General features: G+C 43.6%; 1 protein-coding gene across 2 annotated transcripts in view; it reads right to left on the reverse strand.

Moving 5' to 3' along the window:
• ARHGAP40 (Rho GTPase activating protein 40) overlaps positions 1-22731 on the reverse strand; it is a 43658-nt gene that overhangs the window by 7847 nt on the left and 13080 nt on the right. For both annotated transcript variants that reach the window (XM_049816983.1, XM_049816984.1), the window contains exons 2-10: positions 12089-12291; positions 7466-7686; positions 4178-4253; positions 3373-3524; positions 2576-2741; positions 2115-2206; positions 1909-1986; positions 1488-1647; positions 644-726 (exon numbers count right to left, since the gene is read on the reverse strand). In XM_049816983.1, the coding sequence (XP_049672940.1) occupies positions 644-726; positions 1488-1647; positions 1909-1986; positions 2115-2206; positions 2576-2741; positions 3373-3524; positions 4178-4253; positions 7466-7686; positions 12089-12269 (1209 nt within the window). In that variant the 5' untranslated portion in view covers positions 12270-12291. The remainder of the gene's footprint in view (positions 1-643; positions 727-1487; positions 1648-1908; positions 1987-2114; positions 2207-2575; positions 2742-3372; positions 3525-4177; positions 4254-7465; positions 7687-12088; positions 12292-22731) is intronic.

Here is a 22731-nt window from a genome sequence, read left to right on the forward strand (position 1 = left end):
AAAAACAAACAAACAAACAAAAAAAATGGCAGCAGCAACCACCACAGTTCTTATAAAGCACAGAAAAGCAGAGGTTGTGCACTGCCTGCAAAGCTGATCCCATCAGCCTTTATTCTTTCCAAAAGTAGTAGGTGAAAGGATTTGAAATGCCTTCTGATCAGAAAAGGGTAGGAAGTTGTAAGCTTAATGTTTTTTTGGGGGGGGTTGTTGGGTTTTTTTTAAATTGAAACTGTCTTTCATAGATGACGACAATACCACAAACCATGAACCAAAAGACTGAATTTCTTTCCCTATACCTTAGCATGCCCACATACAATGTAAGACCCATACATCTTTCACTCCATAGTGAAGTGCTTTAACACACTGAAGAGGACGAGCATGTTTCTAAGCAGGATGCTCCAGGATCACACGGATTCCTACTGCTCTTAAATTTGTACCCAAAAGGCAGACTGTGCTTACAGCTTACGTTCACTGCAAGCCTTGAGGTTTGCCTGTTCCCCCATCATTCATTTCCATTCTCAAGTCAGTGAAATAAAACCAGATAGCATGATGTATGTTATTTACAAAAGCTGATAGAGTTTCCTTAAATAAAAACCTGGAAGGAGATCAGGATTTTCCAGTTAAATCCAGAACAGGTAGTTACCTTTAGAGTGTTTCTGTTGGGCTCTGGCAGAATCAGGATCAGGAGGTTTAGAGCTTGCAATCTGTGCTTCAGGTCTGGAATACCTAGAGAGGGAAAGCAACAACAGGACAGAGGATTCAGGCTTCTGACACCATTCTTTTTAAGCATGGGAATCCCCCAGGGAATAAGGCAATTACTTACTGTAGTGTTTGTCATCTAGGATTTGAGACCTTGTTTTACAGAAGTAAGTCAAGCTCATACTGCCCTTATGAAGTGAACTACCTATGTTTTAGAAGACTGGCTGATTTGCTTCAGAATACACAGACTACCAGCAAGTCTGACGCCCTTCAAGGATATCAAAAGACCCCATTATTCCCCATTTCTTGAACAAAACAAGTTGTGCACTTTAAACAGTTAGCTTAACACATTCAAACCATCTGTTGAGTCACAAACCTCAAAATAAGGTGCTTGCAGAACACTGCATTACCTGCAGACAAGCCAAGACCATGCACACTGGTCAGTTGCCCCAACTCAGCCTACATGTCATTATTTATCGATTTGTCCTAATTCATGGTAGCAACCTCGCAGCCTCAAACGACACAACATACCTTAAGATCCCAGGACAGCGTCAGTACACAACAATGTATGCAACCACGCACGGGTGACTATGACTCTCAGGCTGATATGTAATAGTACACGTAGCACCCTGCACTCTGAGTTTGGCTACAGTTCATATCGTGCTCTGTACTGCCACCAAATCCACAGGCTCCCAACACACCTGACAGGAGAGCCCAAGACCAGTAGAGCTTTGCCAGAAAAGCACAAACCAGCAAACTGATGCTAAACAGCCAAAGCAGGGACTCACTTTGTACAGCAGCAAAAGCAGGGAGGTACTCTGCAGTCAGCAGTGGGGCCGGCAGCTCTCTGATGAACCTTTTCAGTAGCCCCGATACATCATTCTGGTGGACTTCATCCCAGCGGAAAAGGCCAGTATAGAAGTCCCTCTCTAGCTTCTGTTCCAGACTCTATTAAAAAGATGGAATTTATCACATGCTTTAATAAGCAGCTACAAGGGAAATTTTGTAGCTGAGCACTAGGAGGGCAACCCATCAAGCTCAAAGAGTGCAGAGACCCTCACAGCAGACACTCCCAGATTTCCCAGCAATGGACGTTTCTAGTTGTACTGGGAAGGGAGACGAGACAATTCCAGTTATTTAGATACTTGCTTCAGCAATATGCTTCCTGATCACCTCTGACACTTTTGAATGCTACTGAAGAGCTCCTACCTTGATCCTGGTCTGGGACCCAGAAACTCTCAAAATGCCCTCTGTTTCAAGTCCTCTCTTTTCTAAGCAGGACAGCAGCTATTAAAGGGGGGAAAAAAGAAAGCTTTTAGGCACAGAGGATAAGAAATCAGCCCTTCCTTATCACAGGCCTCAAAGGCTTCCTGACTCTGAGGATGAGACATGAATGAAACCAGAAGAGAACTTACTGCCTGGAGTAACAGAGGGACCTTGGTGTTGGGGAGCAGTTTTTGGTCATTTTCCAATAGGGTGTGAAGTGGAACTCCAAAGAGTCTTTTCTCTACAACAGAAACAACATGTTGTAAGTCTGTATCACCTCTATTCCAGGTGTAAGGGATATATCCCCCACTGCAGACTAAGATGGTATATTTTGTAAGTGTAGATACTGGAGAAAAAGAGAGGAATAATTAAACAGGACAAGTGCATTTAATAGTCAGACATAAACGTGGTGCTAGGTCTTTGATGTCACGATCCAGTGACTTCCAGGAGAAATTCTGATAAAGGAAAACAGACCTGTCACAAGGTTTCTTATCAAAGACCCTCTCTGTTCTAACATTTGAAACACAAACCTATGAGGAGGTCACTCTAAAAAATGGCACCAGAAAAAAAAAAAAAAAAAAAAAAAAAAAAAAGATGACATACAACTAACCTGTTGTTTTCAGTTTTGGTGCTTTGTTTCTCTTCAGCTCAAAGCCCAGAATATCACAGAGAGCTGTTAGTTCAATAAGGGCCAGTGTGGGGATCTTCTTCATGTCCTGAGCAGATAGATCTCCAATCCTGGTCACTCCTAGTCTACCCTTGGGGATCTTAAATTTCTAAGGGAAAACACACACACCCAAAAGGTTCAGTTCAAGTTATTACTACTAATCTCACTGGTTATCAAGTTTTGCTGCATTTTTATCATTCCTTACCATAACCAGGCATCTATTCATTCTCCTGTTTTCAACACCAGACAAATGCCTAAAACCACTCCAACTTAACCCACAGCTGAATAAATATTTTCCCTTTTCAGTATTGCTCTTATATCATATTGGAGATCCCAATTTATCTAAATTAAAGAGAGACTGATAGCCACCCTAATCGACTTGAACTTTAGAAGCAGTCCAGTACATTTGCGGAGAAGAAAACTGTTAGAATTATAAGTAAGAAAGTCCAGTTATTCGCCAATTTCAGTGGAAATGACCCAGATCCGTATCAAAATAGCTAGTTTCACACATAAGCCTTACTTCTTTTGACCCTCCACTACACAACGCTTATCCTTGCCCAACACTGCAAGGATAACAGCACTACCAGTCAAAAAATACCTACCTAATATAGACCCATTGCAACACCATCCATAGAGGACGTTTCCAAGAGCTGGCCCTACAATTGAATCAAGCGTCTTGTAACCCTCCCAACAAGAAAAGACTAGTAAGTTCTAACAGGAAAAATTCCTTCAGTGCTTACAGTTAGGGCATTTCCATCCTTTAACTTCCTAGATTCAGACAGGAATGATCCCTTGAGCAGGACAGCCGCTTGCTCTGAGTAGGCAACATCCATGTTGAACACCTCCTCTTTTCCAGGGTTTCGAACTGGGCAGGAGTAATCCTGGTTTTCTGCTACAGAGGAGAAATTGTCTTGAATTTCAGAAAACCAGAAGGGTGAATCTTAGAAAACAAGTGTGCTAAAAAAGCAGTTTGAGGCAGATTTGCATACCATTGCTTTTAAAAAATCCTACATTAACATTTGAAAACAGTGTTCTCATAGCACAGTCCTGAGACTGATCAATAGGGTAAGATTAGCTTACAGTAATAACATTACAGCTACAATCACTAGAACACTGGTAAGACATGATCATAGCCTTAAATTAAAGGATATACCTATGGCTAACTTCACTTTACACAATTGCATATGGTGTTTATAAGATTTCACCATATGATCTTTGCTAGACTGATTTTACTTCCATCTTCTAGTTGCTTTCTCAAAGAGTTACAGTTATCAGTTTGAGTGGCAATTCATCACAACACTGTAGCCTGGAAAAGTTTACTAAATCCACAACTGTGGATAACCATGTATTTAAAAAAAACAAAAAAACAACCCCCCCCCCCAAAAAAAAACAACCCAAAAAACACAACACCACCACCCCACCCCCCCCCAAACAAGGCCAATGTTTCAGACCCCAGATTAGTATAACTTCCCTTCCAGTTTCAGCCCTACTTCTGATCCTACTGCCCATTCAGTCTAACTCTACATTTTAAAACTTCCTTCTTACTTCTCTGTACATTTGAAGTCCGTAGATTGTGCCACAACTGATCTGGGCTGGACTCCTTTTTCTCTGCTGCTGACTCCTGAAAAATAAACAAAAACATGCTTACCTAGACAAAACAGAAGTTATTATAAGACAACGTGATTTTGGCAGAAAACATACACCTGACATTGTCTGTTAGTCTAAGAAAATGCTGCTCAAGCTCAGGGCTACAAGACTGTTCTGAAATTAAGAATTATAATTAGAGGATTTGGCAGACAGGTGGAAAATGGATGACTATCTCATAGACAGTATTTGTCACAAATTTGCACATCATTAAGCCAATTCTTCCTTTCATGCAGTCATTAGCCAATTTCCCCCTTTTAGTTCATGCATTGAAGGGCTAAAAAACAGTGGACCAACCAAGCTGTGCGGGGTCTACCCATTGCCTGTGATCACAAGATCTTTCAGGAGAAAGAACATACTAAGTAGACATCAGCACCTAAAAGCTTCCCTTCATGGGCTTCATAGTAAGCTACCTCTTCATGTCCAGAGAAGTGAATCTTAAAAGCATAAGGAGGCATTTGGCACGCAATTCTGTTAATAAAAACCTTACTTTTGCTAGCACTAGTTAGAATGTAGGAAAGCTTATTCTATTATCAAAAGTTAGCAACTTTCCAAGAATCTGCGTATGACATGGAGTTGTGGACTGAGGACTGACAGTTAAAAGAAACCTGTGCAAAGTCACCACAAACAGAAGAAAACCAGTTAGTTTGCACAGATGATGTACTATATCTTTGGAGTAGGTGCACAACTGGTGAGCTGCCATGAAAGCAGAACCAATTCATTTAGCATCTGGCTTAATCACACATCATACACTAATGCCAGAGCACCTTCAGATCCAGCTACCATGTAAACAGGCTGTATTGAAGAGTAATATAGGGGAACTATGTAGAAAGGCTCTGACAGAAATGCCAGCAGCTTTGATGCCTGAGAGTAGCTTATGACAGAGGTGGACAGGAGGCAAACGGCAAATCCATTTTGAAACACTGATGGAAATACAAACCCAAATTACTCTGACACATCACTGCCTGCACTCTTACAGCCTGAGCTGCTTCCACTCTAGCCACAGCTGAACTGAATCAGCTTTAAGCTCAATTTGCTGAACACAGTTTCTTCAATAGGTAGAGCCCATTCAAACATTCTGCTCCCAGCATACTGAGCAAGCAGTCAGCAGTGGGAAGCATCCAAAACCTGACTGAGCAGTAAAGGCACAGATACTGGATCTGGGCTCCAAATCAGGAATTTCTGAGACTGTGGGAAAAAAACTTTACTTTTTTTTGCACTTCTGTTTCCTCACTTATAAAGTGAAGATTTCAAACATCCTTCTGTGCAATAAATTATTTATCACGTTTTGCTACATGCCTTGAGCAAGTGTTATAGCAACAGCAGGCCTGTTTTGGCCTATGGTTCCTGAATACATCCTTCAGACCCCCAAAATTGTGCTTGGAACTGGGACAACAGTTTTTCTAACCAATATGGAAAATTAACCCAAAAGCCTGCTTCCCTCTGGGATTGCTCCAGGAATCACTCAAAGGTAAAGGACTTCTTCTGCTCAGTGCCTACATCCTGTATCACACCCTGAAGTCTCAGAAGTTTATCATTTTACATAGAAATCTCTCTCAATTTGCCTAAGTGAGCATCTGTCCCTTCCCATGAAATACAGAGGGCAAACACCAGCCGTTTGTGTACGCTGTAAAAGACAAGCAAGGAATACAGAGGTTAAGCTGATGACCACTCAGCAAAGAAGGAACAAACAGTCAAATGGGCTAAATTAAAATACATTTTCTTACTTTCATTAAAATGGGAGGGGGGAAAACCCAACACTTTTCTGCTTCAGTGACCTCTGCTGTAGATCTCAGAGGCAACTGCAAAGCTTTAAAAAAAATGAAGCTGAAGAAAATATGAATATTTCCAGCAGCATAGTTGGAAAAGTGATCTTGTCCAAAGTAAGAAGTGAGAAAATGTTTCACTTCTAATTAAATTAAGGCATTTTAAACAGGCAGTTTTAGCATCTTTGTACATGTCTTCATTATATCAAAACATCACTTTAAAACATCAGGTTTGATCTCAGCTGCTTATCAAATGCAAATTATCAAATACAAATATTAGCAACCTAGTGAGTGGACACTTAAGATTAAGAGCTCAAAAATCTCTATTCCTATACAGTAGAAAGTAAAATTATTTTAAGAGATTCAACAGGCTTCTATTTAATCTGCAAGTTTTAAAACTTGCCAAATTTCAATTGAGGCACTTAAGACAACCTTGAAGCACAAGTGCTTCCAGAAATATCATGTTTTTGTTACCCATTCAAGAAGGAATGCAAATAATGCTCTGCAAAAGAGAATCAGCCGTGACACTGTCTCAGTGCAATTCACAGTAAAGAAGCAATCTGCACCTCAACACTGGGGAGTTACATCCAACACAACCACAGCAGTTTCCAGCGATGTTGCAGACTGCTAGCGTCATTCCCTTAAGGCATTCAAGGGATTATTTGTGTATAATTAATCTCAGTGTAGTAAAAGAAGTTTCAAAGAGGCTCAGGCTGAGGAAAAGGAGTAATTGGTTCTGGTAAAGAGCAAGGGTCCTGTGCTACTGAAAAAGGCAGATCTTGTTCAAGCTCAATATATTCTGACTAGACACTTGACCAAGTAGAAAAAGTCACAAGGAGCCCTGATTGGGATACTTTCCAGCAGCCCCTAGGAAAAATAAGGATACTGTACCTTGTGGCCACAACCAGAAGAGGAACAGCACAGCAGGAAAGCAACTGAAAAGCTAATGGTTATGTATTCTCTACCAAAAAAAAAAAAAAAAAAAAAAAAAAAAAAAAAAAAAAAAAAAGAAAAAAAAGACAGTGGCCAGTCTTTCTCCAGGCTTACCAGCTGTACAAGGTCACCTTATCAGAACTGAACTTATGAAGTTCTCTTTTTTTTGGTTATCAATGATTTAACACATCACTGGAATAAAGAAAACACAAGAGGGCTCCAAACAATACCAGTGCTCAACAAGGCTGCCGGGCTGTAGGCACTATACACAAGTCTGCCAGCAGTCTCTAGGATGCTTATGGATCTGCAGGTTTTGTAGCAACTTCTCAGTGCTGCAACCTGGATGCAGAATTTCTACAATCTCAGCTTCATTTCAGCTCAAGAGATGAAGTCTTCTATTTGGAAATAAGAATAGCCCTAGACCCAGAAAGCCAAGTCAGCTACCACAACGCAACAAAGTCTTTCAGGAGACCCCACTGCACCAACATACCTCTGAGCTGACCACTCCAAAAATGTCTCGGACATCACGCACAGGATGCTTGTTCTTCCTCCTCCGAGACCGGGAGTAGGTGTCCAACCGCCGCTGCACAGCAGCCGCCTGGGTCTTGGTCAGGGTGGAGAGCAGCACGATGTTGTCATTTTCCGAGGCACGGTCCCCGAGGAGGTCGGACAGACCCGCGTCCTGGAGCCACTCAGCTTCAGCTTCTCCCTCTGCCAGGCACGGGAGGAGAAGGGCGAGTGAGAAGAGAAAGGGTAACAGCAATCGGAGTGCTTGAAACTCTTCAGAGAGGGGAAACCAGAAGCCCGAGCCATTGCCTTCCTGGGGTGGCAATGGGACATCACTGGAAGGGAGCCGCATCCTTGTTAGGAAGCCACGGCTGTTCTCAAAAATCTTAGCCCTACTCCCAGGTACCCAGCTGGGTATCAGGGTGAAACCAGAGGAGAGACAGCACTTTAGGCAACTATAACTGCTCGCATACTCCTTTCTCCTCATCCTAGGGGAGGAAAAGAGAAGAAAAAACCACGGAGGCATGGCTATTGCCAGGCACCTAGGGCCCCTCAGAAGCTGGGCACGAGAGTGACTCTGCATGGTGTTTAGCACAAGGATTACAATAGGAACTGAACCCAGTGGGGGCTTTCATAGGACACAGGAGGAAAGTCAGATGCATTTGCTTAAATCTGCCTTTACATGGACCTGCTTGTGCAAAGGGGAGCTCTGGCAGCTTTGAGAATGGACAATGGGTCTGTGAGAAGCCACAATGCTGCACATTTTACTTTTGTACTCTTCCCATTTTTTGGCTATTTCTTTTAATTTTTATTTATCCATATGCATGCCTATGTATCAACAACTTTTTTTTTTTTTTTTTTTTTAAATATCCAGACACTGACCTGGTAGATTCAAATGTATTTATTTAATACACTTGCAGAACTATTTGTATGCACCATCCCTATTCTTTACCTTTTTAAGTGGATTGGTATCCATACAGTCATTCAGCAAAAGCAAAATCATTATTCTTACTCTGTGCATTCACTTTATGTCTGTGCCTGTTCAAAACCACTAAAATTAAAGACCATTCCAGTTCCAGAATGAAGTGTGGGAAGCCTGGAGACGGTACAGCAGCATTACTCAAACAAGCTCAATTTCACTTCATTCTTCAGTACATATAAAGTTACACTTCAAACACAGAAGACAATTTTTTCCTTATGGGATGCACCCTTTGAGGAAGTGAGAAAGTGCCCTGAGCAAGGCAGCTACTTGAAATCCAAGGATAAAAGAAGCAATTTAGCAGGTGGCTTCAACTTTAATACAGCAAACACCACAAAGCCTTTATCTTTTCAATTCTACATACCACAATCAAGTACTGCAGGCAGCTCCAGCATAGCTCTACCAAAGGTTATACTGGGAAAAAGAAAAAATCACAACTGAACTGACTGAAACAGAACAGTTCTTTCCTACTCTTCCTCTCCTATGCAAACTGGTATCTCCTCAGTTACCGCTGCTGCTCAAAGTTTTATTATTGCTGCATCAATAACAAAAAAGCCATGCAGCTCTTCTTGAGAGATTAAGTAATTTAATTTTTCTGGGGAAACTTCTGTTTTCATGCAACTTGCAAAAACACATTATGACTCCATCAAAACCCTTTTTAGCCTTCAGAGCACGCTCTTTGTGTTCTTAGGTGCTGTAATGAAACAGAACTTTTTTCAGCATAACACTACAATAAATAGAGTTGGACCTGAAGCGAAGTGTTTCTTTTAACGAATTTTCTAGCCAACTGGCTAGCTTTCCTACATGGTCTGAAGTTTTGGTCTGTTCCCATGTTTGGTTCTCCAGAAGCTAACAGGTAAGAGCATCCCCTCGGTACTGCTCACTTGGTTACAGCTACTCATACACTCGTGGTCCCGTTCGCTACTCCTCACTGTACAGCTATTTGTCCTACATTGTGGTTTCACAGCAGCACAGCTCACAAGACTTCTGGTTTATTTTGTCTTTGGGAACTAAAGGAAGTTAAGCATATTGCTTGCAAATTTTGAAAAATACCCAATTCCAGTCATAACAGGAAACTAATCTAATACACAATACTAAACAGCAGGCCCTAAATCGGACATCCGTGTGAGCCTACTGCCCCATCTGATGCCAAAGCACCAGATTTTAATTCCTCTATTTAGTCTTTTTGGGCCAGTTATGTTTGCCAGCAACGCAAAAGGAAACCAGTAAAATAGGTTATTTATGGGGAGAAGGGGGAAATCGGAGAGAAACAGGTCAGAAGTGAGAGGTCCACAGAAGCTGAGCTGTAGGTTTAAGCCTGGAGAGCTGCTAAGATTTGTCTTGCGAGTTCCAGACAAGCAGCATTTCAGGGGGGTAAAACTGGGAATAAATTTGCAAAACTAGAGAACACCAATTGCAAAAACTTACTTGAAACATAAGCTAGCCAAAAATAGCATTCACAATAAAGCATTTACGTTTCAAAAAGGACAGCTACAGCATCCTACAACTTCGGACTAAACATTAAGCACAACTTCCTATATAGTTTTTGAAGGTGGAGAAGAATCACTCTTCGCAGACACTTTCTCAGACATGATTACATGCTACAAGGATGTCAGCAGATACTTCAGTGGCACTACCGCACAGAGTGCGTACGTTATCAGCCTGCCGTACTGTCAGACCTTGGAGAGAGCTGGATAAACAGCAGACAGCAAGGAAAGGACAATGCTGCTCGTATTTCAGGAGAAAGCTACTTTCTGCCCCTTTCAACTGTTAGTGAGGCCACAAGCATTATCAGCACCTTTCTGCTGACCCAGTTCTTCTACAAAGTTACACGCTGGCCTCCCGCTAACACCAGGTCACAAGCGGCTTCCCATTACGCCACCATCACACAGGGCTCGCACAGGAGACCAGCGTTCTCCAATTGGGTCAGCATTTTTGCAACGCCTTATCTACACGTAGCCTCCACGCTGTCCCCGTACTGTGATTACGATCAGCTATGTGTCAGGTTGAGCCACACTGTCCACACAGAGCTGTTAGCTGCTGCCCAGGCGAAAATTCTCAGGCTTTATGCAAAGAGCGATGGTGCCTTTGGCTCCATTGCCACCTCGCGGTGCTCCAACCACAAACTGCAAAGGGCATGAAAGCCAAGAGGCACCAGTCAAATCTTGCATCCACACCATCCGAAGCTTCCCCTCGCCACTAACGCTTCCAGCATGATGCTTATTTGACTAAGATCCTTTGCAGGAGGCACCTGGGGGCTGAGCGTGCTGCACCTCCTTCCCCAGCCTGCCAGGAAGGCTTCACTACCCAGAGCATTATTTCAAGTCTGTCTGGTTTCAATGGCCAATTAAGCAGTCAGCTCTTGCCTGCTAGATTAATATACAGCATTAAAAGACACTTTTCCTTGTGTCCCCGCTTACACACAGTAATCAAATTGCCTCTAGCATGTCATTCTTTTGGGTATCCCAGACAGCCTTTCATCTCACAGCATGGCCTCTTTTCCAGAGTCTCCTTCCTGGCGCACTCATTTTCTGAGTCACTCTTGCATCTCTTCCAGTTCTAAGACCCAAACTTGCATCCTTTATGTAGGGACACTACCATCAGACCTTACTGTTTACTGTGTCTTGCCTACTACGGCAGATATGGATGATGATCTTTCCACTCCACTCTCCAGAGCCCCTCCATGCACCCAGGGTAGCTATTTACCCTTCCCAAGCACGGCGGCACACGGACTTTCACTCAAACATTTCCCCATTACACACATGGATCCTTCTCAACATCAGGCTGGCACAACAGCTGCAGGCTGTACAGGCTGCAAACCCCACCATTCAGGAGGATGTACAGCCAGCTAAATCACATTCTTCAAAACGGACCCAGGAAACGTGTGATCCCAATCTGCAGGACCGCTGGCTGCTTATCACAGTTTATCATCCCTCCAACAGCCCAGGATATTGTACCTCCCACGCCAAAAGGCAATCGGTCCAGGTTCCAGTTATTCCAAAATACTGGATAACATCAGTGCTACAGAAATCCCATCAGAAACACCCCATGCACATGAAGCAGTCTTCAAAAGAAAGAAAGGCGGGGGGGGGGGGGGGGGGGGGAAGGAGGTATATAAGAAAAACCTTGTGTGGATGGACTCAAGTCATTCTGGATGTTTATTATGGTTTCTTGAATAGTGAATCAGAAGGAGAAAAGCCTGCCTTCCACAAAAGCAGCTCTCAAAAGCCACTGTGATGAATTCAGAACCACGTACACAAACAAGCCTTCCAAAACACCATCAGCTATCACAGTGTGTTTACCATACAGCCACCTGCATGGGGAGCAAGAGCCCCCACACTTAGTGGGGGGCTGTTTGAAAAAATCTGGAGCCTTGAATGTACTCCTGACTGACCTTTAGAGTCAGCTTTGTTTCAGAAGCTGAAACCAGGCCAGGCCAGCACTCCACTTCTGCAGGGTATTATCCATCACCCAATGAAAAAAAAAAAGAAAAAAAAAAGTATCTCTGATTTGACCAGTAATATTCTAACCATATTGCAACATGCTTCTAAATCATTCAGGTTCATAAGCAAATTTTCTCAGACATTCATCTTCCTCCCCTCGCTCCCAACATTTTTGGCAACCTACCCTCTTGTGTTTTGACATCTGCAAGGCTGCATTCCTCTTGTTCAGCTTCAGCGCTCTGTTTAATGTTCTCCACTTCCAGCCAAAAACTGTCCATTGACAAGTTGTCCAAAGACTCTACCCTGGAATTCGTGCCCTCTGACACCGGGGATGCCAAAGGACTCTTCAGAGGAAGCTTGCTCATTTTGCAAGGGCAATTTCTGGTACTGGGAGAGGAAGAGATAAGGAGAGAGAGATTAAACTACACATTCAAATATGGCACGCACAATACATCGGTCTTCATTGATTAATGACTGCAATAAAAGCCAAGCAGAGGTTAAGTGCTAGACTTCCTTTGGCTCGCATTTAGCAATAACAGACAAGGTTGGGATCAAATCCCCCGGAGTAGGGGAAAACCTGCTGTCCAAACATGTGAGAGGACACAGTGTCGACACAGGTTTTCTGATGCTGTCCTTCCAGTGACCTCTGAGATACCACCCACCACTCCCGCCCTTGCTTCCAAGACTCCCCTGCAAACTTGCACAGATACCCTCGACATCCACAGACGACCAAGATGTTTCAAGTGTGGTGCACGTGTGCTCTGATTATCCGGCGTGCGCAGCAAGTCCGACCACTCCCAGCCACAGCAGACTGAACCCAGCAGGCTTGTCCTCCATATGCAAAAACTGGCACAGCTCTGTCTCCTGCACTTCAGCTCATGCAATAAACAACTCAGATGTCTGAGGCCCTCTTTTCCTGCCTAGACCAGGCTTTTCCCCTGTGAAACAGCACAAGTGTCCTGGGAAACCCAAACATACAGAATTTTCTTACCACCCTGTTGATTAATTCATGGGTGGCTGAAGTCCCAGACTGGCCTCGTTCAGCTTTCAACCCCTCTGCAGAAAGTGGTGAGGTTCTCATCAGTTCATAAAATAATACCTCACCTAAAATGAATTTTAATTCACTTCAAAGAGTTGCAAGCTGTTTAAACCCTGCTGTGTATCTTTTTCAAAGACTTAAAAAAACAGGATAAGTGGAACCTACTTGTGAAAACACCTCAATGGTTCAACTTAGGAATACAAAATTAAAGAGACTGCACACTATGCTAACTCTGGACGGTTTGAAACACACCTGTGAACAGCCACCACCACCAAAACCAGATCGCAATTGCTTTCTAGTCTCACAAGAAAAATGCAGATCAAGTCTTGTGCCTTGAAAACCGTGACAACAAAACAACCACCAAATGCAATTTAGCCTCCCAGCTCCAGAAGGACTTAGAAAGTTATAGATGGCAAAATATCTGGAAAGTTTTAGTTCCTTTCATTCCAGAAAGCCATTATTAGCAGTTCTGGCATTAACTTGCTTCTGTTATAAGAAACATTTCAAGTCATAAATTTGAAGATCTACCAACCAAGAGGCCTATGTTGTAGGATATTCTGCACTTCTCTTTACACATGTGCATGCGTATTATGCTCATACCTTTTTCTAACATGCACATAGGCAGTCCTTCTTCTCTAATGGTCAGAACTCAAGCAATAACCATCATTCTGGGAACATCTGGAGCCAGTGACAGCATTGAGAACAAGAATAAGAAGGGTTTTGTTTTTTTTGTTTTACAGGAACACAGAAGTGAAAGATTGAAAAGAGCTATTATGCCACCCAGCCCACCTCTGACAAAGGCAGAGGTGATCGGCTTGTTTAGTACCCATCCCTGCCTTTCCCACTCCCCTTTCCTACTCCCGGATACCCAAATAACAGGCCTCCAGTTGACATGCCACTTTATAGTCTCGTAGAGTACTCAAATAGTCAATCTAAGATTAAAAAAAATTCTTTTATTTTACCTTCATAGTTCACGCCCATCTCTCTCAGTTCTACTACAGCTACCATCCCAAATCATTATTTCCCCTTTCAACTTTTTATTTGTATCTGTACCCATTAGGAGTTAAAAATTTAGATCACATCCCTCACATTAACTCTTCATCTTTAGTACTCCTCTCCGTTTCCTCACATTTGCTGACAGCCATCTTGTAAGAGGATTAGATTTAAACAAAGCCACCTTGCTAACATCAAAAAGACTGTTTAATACCTTACCATGATATCTCGCTAGAATTCTATTAGAAGCCGGTTAATAGAAATCATCACTTGCAACATGAAGGTAACTAGAAGGAGGATTTTAGATTATCTTGAGTGACTTGGGTTTGGCGGTATGAGTGCCAGAAACACTGGCCGCCGAACTTGCACTAAAGAGCAGTTCTCCCAATGCACAACACTACACAGGCTGAGGAACCATCTCACAAGCTCCCCTAATGGCTCTGCTGAAGGCACTCAGCAGGCACACAACCACTCTTCTTGCCCTAAGTTACTGCCCCGCACTACCATGGGATCTAGGTTATACAGATCAAAGCAGCTGAAAGCAGTTAGATCCAGCTCATCTAACATTCCAGAAATCTCCATGGATTCACAACGAAACAGAATTTAGGTTTGCAGATCCAGCAGAACCTACCCCAGACCCAAGCAGCAGCAGCTTGTACCCAGTACATATGCTCTGGGGCAAGCCCGTGTCACATATAACTATGACAGTCCCTTCTCCACACCTGCCACAGGAAAACCCACAAAATTTTAAGCCAATGTAAATACAGTCTTCAGCTCTTTCAAAAGGGTGACTCTTGACTTGGATGTTCGCCATGGCGTACCCAGATACCAGATCCTGAATGCAAGTTTTAGCCTTGGAGATACTACGACCAAGTGGAGTAATACTCATCTACTGCTTTAGGACATATTCCTGGTGCGCATCTGAGAAGGGTCACAACATCCTTACAGTCCAGGTTTCAGGCCATAGCCTTGCCAGCAGCTGGTTTTGGTCTACCAGCACCTTCAGTCCATATCAAAACAACAGAATTCTGGAGCAAGGATACAGTTTTGCCAGACAACAGCGACCTGCCGTACCCCTATCCCACTCCGACTCATGCTTCTATATCACCCGCAGTTATTTGGCTTCCTTCCACAGCTGGAAATACAGATGACCTAGTAGTGCTTGCACTAATAAGCACCACCACCAGTCAGAATACATGCCTACTCTAGGAGAGCCGTATTTGAACAACGTGTGCGTCAAACGGCCCCAAAGCCATCCTAACTTTTTATCTCAACAACCCTATGGACTGATGCACTAAACTCTGTTTCACCAAGGTTCAGGATGCTCATGTCACATAGCAGCTCCACACAGCAGCAGCAGGATCCAAGGCCCAGCTCTAGAAGCCCTAAGCTAGCGCTGCTGTTCCTGCCTCACAGGATAACACCAGAGCAAAGTCAGGCCTGTAAATTTAGAAAATGTTTTATTTTCTGGTCTAAATATTTCTTTTCTTGAACACAGTGCACAGTGCTTTACAAATCCAACTACCCAGGTGGAAGGTTAATTTTAGATTCAGTGCACCTAAAAGATTGTTCTTCCTCATTGCATTCCCAAGTCAATGGAGGGCAATCTGTGACGTACATATAAACATAGCAACAGTTTAGATTGAAAGTGTAGATTCTTGGCTTGAAATGTTAATTGCTCAGTTGCAACGGGGCAAAGAGTAGGCGGAATAATCAAGTTCACTCGGTTGCACTATTAACCTATCAAAAAGCTTAAGATTATAAAGTTTTAAAAATTAACCCAAGAAAAAGCAAACTGGCAGAAAGATCTAGTTAAGGACAACCTGGGTCTGTGGAAAGACTGACCATCCTCATGCAACCTTCTCCTCTTGTTAAGAGCAGAGCCAGTTTTAACGGGGCTTGAGATTCGTTCAGCTGACTTGCCTAACACCTTCAGTCTAACCCTGACTTAACAGTATTAATAACACAGAAATTAGACTGGCACGGACCTTATACAGTTAATTTTCTTATTATTTCTTCTACAAGCCCCTTCTGTGTAGAGCACTGGTAGCCCTTAGCAAGATCTGTGTGCCTGCCTAGTGCTGACCCTGAGTGATGGTGGCTCACCGATCCTGGGCTAGAATATGCACTCTCAGAGTAGTTTTTGATCTGTTCCTAGATACTGTCAACACACGGCAAATATATTGCAAACACTCATGCAACTCTTGGCCCTCTTGAATATCAAAATAAAATAAACACCGTTGCTATGCATTTGTTCATTCCAGGCTTGAATCATTCCCATCAGAGAGCGTCTCAAAGGATCTGTAGCTGCCTAGACTACTTCACTGCTTGCTCAACGTCCTTCCCTCATTGAAATACCTTTCTAGCAGATGAATAAAGAAGTTCCTTCTCAAACATTTCAAACAGAACAGGAGGTGACAAGTGTAAGCCAAGAAAATGGAATTCCTTTAATACTGTTTCCAGAAAAAATAAGATGAGAAAAAGGCAACAAGAACAGAAGAATTAAGTTATACAAGGCAGTCCTTCCACACAGCAAGCGCGTAGCTTTTAAAGACATTTCTGGAGCAAGCACAAAGGCACATATGAAACAAAGAAACAGATGGAAGGAGTCTGAATTAACCTCAAGGGCAAGTTAGGAGCAGCACACCAAGTCAGAGCATCGTAGCAATTCAGACCACTAGCATGAAACACAAGTTCTCTTGAAAGAAAGAAAAAAAGTGAGAAATTATTCTATCAACTGCTTGCAGTATTTTGACAGATAAAGACACTAAGTTAGAGAACAAAAATACGTTAGCATCACAGCACACATACATCTTACCGGTGTTCAATTTACTTCAAGGTCAAGAACAACCGATGGCTACAAAAGCACAAGATTAAAAGAAACAAACAGACACACAAAAAAAAGTCCATGCAGGAAAAAGTCCCTCTTCATGTTGCTTCTAAGTTCCTACCATAAGCAAGCAGTTTAGACCCAAATGAAGAACTGCACAGTTAATTCTGAAGAGAAAGAACCACCTTAAGATCTGCCCACCACAGTAAATACCACAATAGGTTTTCTTGTTTAAAATCATGTAGTAGGAAAAAGGCACCCAGAATCAAGAGATAGCACTATTTGAAAAACTGGAGAAAATCCTGAAGCAGTAAGTCACATACCTATAGCTATACCTATGTAAAATATGTATATATTTTGCTTACTGAAAGTATTGGAAGTTTAAACCTCAATGTTTCAAAGATACCATTGCTAATATCAGAACAGGTCCCTGTATGGAAGCAGGCAATCTACTTATTATCAAAATCGTAGACGAAATGTGCATGATCAGCTATTTCATTCTGACACGCAGAATTACACAAAACACTGTTCCCAACACAGATAAATTTATCCAGGAGATGCCTTGTGGACAAAAGCTCCACAACTTTTCTACCAAAGGTCTAAATCAAAAGAAAGCTCTACTGCAAATCTTTAAAGCATGGCTTTGCTACCCTTACAATCTCCCAAATTTTGTACACTAAGTACAACCACCACAGGCTACCAATTCCTCCTTTCTCCCCATAACAAGCAACAAAAAAAGCACAACTGAAGTCTACTCTTAGGAGAAAACGAAAAGCACACGGCTGGTTCATATTCCTTGGATCAGACCATAAAAAAAGCATAGACTGACTAATTATCAAATTACTGTGGCAGCAATGAACAGCAACTTACCTGATACACTCTTACCATGCTTTACTTTCTCTAGCCTAACTAAACCAAAGCAGCTGAAGAGCCAGAATTAAAGCAATCTTAGAAGCAGGCTGCCACTGCTGACGTACATCTCTGTATATCTCTAACCATAGGGGATTTGCTTATATACCTAGCAGTTTTGCTGAGAGCATCCCCATGAGAAGTTACAGTGCCTTTAGCCCAGGCTATTTTATGTAGCACTGCTGCCAACCACCACTTATGTTCGCATTAAGGCATTTTATCGAGGACTTTGCACCCGTGGGACGGCACGCTTGAAGGTCTGTCTCTATAGCACCAGCAAGAATAGCTAAGATGTCACTACTACAATTTGCTAATAAAATTACAGCTTGTTTTCAGTAACATAGCAATCAGTTCATCAAGATCTTCCATTATGCAAGCAGCTCGGGGAGCAGCGTCATTTAAGGTTGTTTTGAAGAAGCCTGTTCTGCAAGTGATAAAGAGGACATGCCAGATAGCTCTGCATGCGCAGAGTAATTCGTACAAGCTCCAGCTCTCCCCCACTCCAACAACAACAAGGCACTCCCCAGCTCCTGTCCTGGCACTGCCAGTGACACCAGAAAGACAAACCAGCGATCCTTTGCCCAGTGCTATGTCGAGTGAAAGACCTGAATGCTTGTGCGTAACACGCTGCTTTAGCTTAGCACCTCCACCGCTTTCTGTGCTGGACCCAAACTCGAGAAGTTACCTCCACCACAGCACTGGGAGTTTTAAATAAAGCATAGGTTATAACTTGCCTGACAATAAGCATTTCTATCAAAGTACTTATAGGCAAAGACACTCCATCTCAACATCTGTGTCTCAGGCCTTCAAGCTGGAATAGATTTGTCTCCACTCTATTAAGAGTCTAAATAAGCAAGCTAAGGAATAGCAAAAGTTGCCTGTAATTACAGATCCGCCTGGAGGTGTCTCAGACCGAAACTCAGTGCAGAAGAAACACCAGATTGATAAGCCCATGCAGATACAGCCAAATTAAAAATATTCAAAGCCATGGTTAGTTTAGTCTATTAGCTGGGTGTCTGTCCCATCATGCTAGAGTTTGTTTTGGCCTCCGAAGACATAAGCCATGCTCTCTGTATGTGTTTTATTGTTCCACTGTAAGGTCACTGCAGACGAGCCCGTTGTTCACTTTCCCTGCATTAGCACGGTAAGCCAAACAGGAAAGGGCTTTCATCGACACGGAAATCCGGCTGCGAGAAAGGGGTACCTGGCCAAAACAAAGCTTTAGGAGTACTGTGATCTTTAATGGAATTGGGAATTCATAAGCCTGATCTACCTGATGATTCTATGAGAATCGTTAATTAAAAGGTGGCATTCTCATCCCTACTTCCACCTTCACACGCTCCACTGAATCCACGTTCATCTAAACACACAAGCAGCTTTGTCTGTCCAGCAGCCACAAAGATCCAGTCTGCCATTCAAGTTCCACCTATCGGCACGACAGCAGGCTGCCAAAACCCACAGCAGGCTGCCAAAACCCACAGACCAGTTAGCGTGGGGCTGCAAAACCCACAGACCAGTTAGCGTGGGGCTGCAGGCAGGAGCTTGCCCATACTTGTTCTTACCCACTACCCCCTCGCCAGTATGGAAGCTGCCCCAGGCTCCCTCCGGCTGCCACAAGGCTGAGCCTGTGCACAGGATTCCCACGCAGAGGCTGGCACGGACTGACTGCCGCAGCGACTTGGCTGTCACAGCCCTGTAGCACCCACTGCCAGGGATTTTGCCGAGGCCAGAATGAGTCAATACCTCCCAGTTACTAAACGCGTCCTCAAAACACGCTACCGCTACGTCAGACGAGACGCCCTCACTTTATTTCCATCACTGCTGTGACTTCAGGTGAGATGTTAAAGCTCTGTACACTTCAGCTGCCCAGCTTAGGGACAAAGGGGGCGAGGGACCACAGGGCTTTCAGAGGAAAGACTGCTAGTGTTTGAATCCTTTACAAAAGGGCTGTGAATTTATTTTTTGCGTGATCGCTCATTAATGCAAAGGCTTTTTAGAAAAGCAGAGATTCACACACACTGAGTATTTGTCCTAAAAGTTCTTTCATGTTGAACTTAGAGTAAATCGGGATGATAGAACTCATCCTCATTTCTTCTTGTAGCCCATTCTACCAGCTGTACCTACACCACAGCAGAGAATGAGTAATTGTAAGTTGTCGCTCAGATGTATGGGAACAGGCAAGAGACTTTGAAGAGGCCACAGGAGGAACCTGCTGACGAGCACAAAGTAAGGAGAGGTTGAGAGATGTGCTGGAATTCACCTATGCTTCACGCGTGAGAGGTTTAGGGATGCAGGAAGACAGGAAGGACACTCATAGGCTTGCCTGGATTTCTCAGGTAGGAGTTATTGCACGTGAGACAAAGTGCTTGGCTATTACACTGCCCTGAAAAGCCTCCCCTCGGCTGAGATTTATAACTAATTCTATAACTAATCCCTGAAGTGCTGCCCGCAAGCCCAGGGCCACCGACCCCAGCCGTGAGCCACCTCGGGTACCACAAGCTGTACAACACCGAGAGGAGAAGCACGAGGGAGGGAAAGCTGGCTCAGCAATGGCTCTTCCTCAGCGGTGCTTTGGAGGCACAGCACCACGACTGCCGGGTAAGGCGGTAGGTGTCTTAATGGGAACCCAAGGAGCATGCCACAGTCACTGCTGCAAAAATAAACAGTCATTAAAGTCAATTAATTAGAAGACCAGGATGGCTGGCGTATCATTGCCTTATTATATAGGCATGTTTTAGGTCAGTCCTAGCAGAGAGGCTTAGTTGTACATATACATATAGGATGCGTTTCACCCGCTGGCGAGGCCTGAATGAACAGATGCGAATTACCACTTGCTAAGAGTTAAATGTTTTGGTCAAAGTTAGTGAGCAAATTTGGTGTTCCTGCTGGAGCATCTCTTCAGACCTGACCACAAAGGCGTTCTGGCACCAGTACAGACACTGAAACTCAACTAACTTGTTTGGCAAAACCCATAAGTTGTTACTGAATATTTTGATTTTTATCAAAGAAAGCCTGCAGTACTCAAGGTGTTAGTCTAGTTCTCTTACACATGGGTAATTTTAGAGTAATTTACCATATCATTCCTGTGTCAGTCCCCCTAAGATGACTATTAATTTTATTTTATTTTTTTTACATCTCAAATTTTGCCTAGGACCTTTTAAAGTTTTCCTTTCTTTCTTCTACACACAAGGTCAAAGCCGACTAGGAAAAATGAGAAGTCAGACAGAAACATGAAAATGTGAGCTATCGTTAGAAATAAAATCACTGTGAGTACATTCACACAAAACCAACAGGTTTTAATTAGTGCAGCAGGGAAATGTTCTGAAACTTGATGCAACTTCTAAGCGGATGTAGATACACATTAGATGAAGTCTTAAGTCATTTAATGTCCAGTAAGCACACAAACAGTACGGTCTTTGTCAAGCGAAGTAGTTAAATTTTCAGTTCTGTCTTTTAGTACGTGTGCTTTGCATGATATTTACAAATAAGCAGTTCTTACCTTCATACAGTTCTACAAATCACTGAACAGCCCTCAAACCCCACAAGCTGCCAGGGCAGCATTACCACTGAACCACAAGGAAGCACACAGTCTGCATTTTAGCCCCGCCAGGCACGCATGCACCCCCAGGTCCCACTTCCACAGCTTGCTGCACGCATCCCAATTATAGGGTTAATACACACACACACACACAAAAAAAAGTTTTTTTTAATAGATTTCATTTCAGGATCAAGGCAGTCAAAACACAGTTTTAAAGAGCATATTACAGCCTGCTCACCTCTAGAAATTCACTTTGTTTCCACCTATCCTCTCCCAGGTATTGCCTTGCCTTTACGCCCTGCCTTCGGGAGGAAGGAGAGCAGTGATCACCCCGTACCGCTGCACCCCACGACCACGCTCCCTACCTGCCGAGGCTGCAGAGCCGGGCACAGCCGGCTGGCTCCAACACCACCCGGGGCCTGGGGATCCCACTTCTGGCCACCCTGGAGCCACACGTGCCACGCTTGTCCATGGCCAGACGGGGAGGAGAGAGGTGGTCAGTCCATCTGTGCCCCTCCACTGTGGAGCCGAGGAGCGGCTGCCGAACCTCGTGACTGATAACAAATCGCTGCTCCTCGTCACCTGCGAGGTGCCGATCGGGTGGCTGTGAGCATCCTCTCCTCCCTCCCCACATCCACCCCCCTGGGCGGACTTGAGCAGGAGCGACGGTAAATCCACTTGCGTCTTCAAGGCAGCAGTGCCCAAGGCTGAACCACCCACGCCTGGGACGCGGGCTGAAGGACACAGCCCACGGGCAGCATCCAGCGCTCGGAGCAAGCAGAAAAGAGCAAGGAGTTCTTTCCAAGCCCGGGCTGAAGCTGAGGCTTGCTAAACATTAACTCAAGCCCCAGCCGTGTGAAAAAGTAACTCCCAAAAGCAGCGTTAGGAAGGAGGAGTCACACAGCGCATTTGCTCTTCAAAATTTTACTTCTCTGAAGTAAGAGAACATCAAGAAAAGCACAGAATATCTCCCTGGGGACTCAGGAGGAGCAGCAAAACACCCAAGCGCTTATTAAAAAAGCCAATTCAGCGTTTCCTGCCCTAGCTGAGCAGTGAGTAAATCCCAGCTGGATGTAAGACACTGGTGTTGAAAGAGCAGCATAACCCTGAAACACCCACAGAGAATATTTTGCAAGATCCAGATCCTTCCTTAAAATCTCATCAACAAGAAACACACAAGCAAGCAAAGGGTTAAAGCAATCAGATTCCCCAGAGCTATCCCGAACAGGTTTTGTCCTTTCCTTCTTATTCTCTCCACCAAACCTCCTTCCACAGTGTTTCTGTAATTTCCCTTTCTTCTAACATTTACTATTCGTAATCCCAAAGTTAAAGGGACAACAAGTCATTTATTTGAAGTTTCCTTAACCAAGGCACACAAAGCTTGTCCAGCACAAGTAATAACCCCGCTCCATGTTTCCAATATTCCCAGTAAGGCTGGGTCTATGGCTTAGCCTGCTTTGCCTCCAATGGCTTAAAGGCCAGCAGCAGCTATTTTAGAGGCAACCCCCTCATAAAAGC

Source organism: Accipiter gentilis, chromosome 14 (genome assembly GCF_929443795.1).
Source record: "Accipiter gentilis chromosome 14, bAccGen1.1, whole genome shotgun sequence".
NCBI classification, from domain to species: Eukaryota; Metazoa; Chordata; class Aves; order Accipitriformes; family Accipitridae; genus Astur; species Astur gentilis.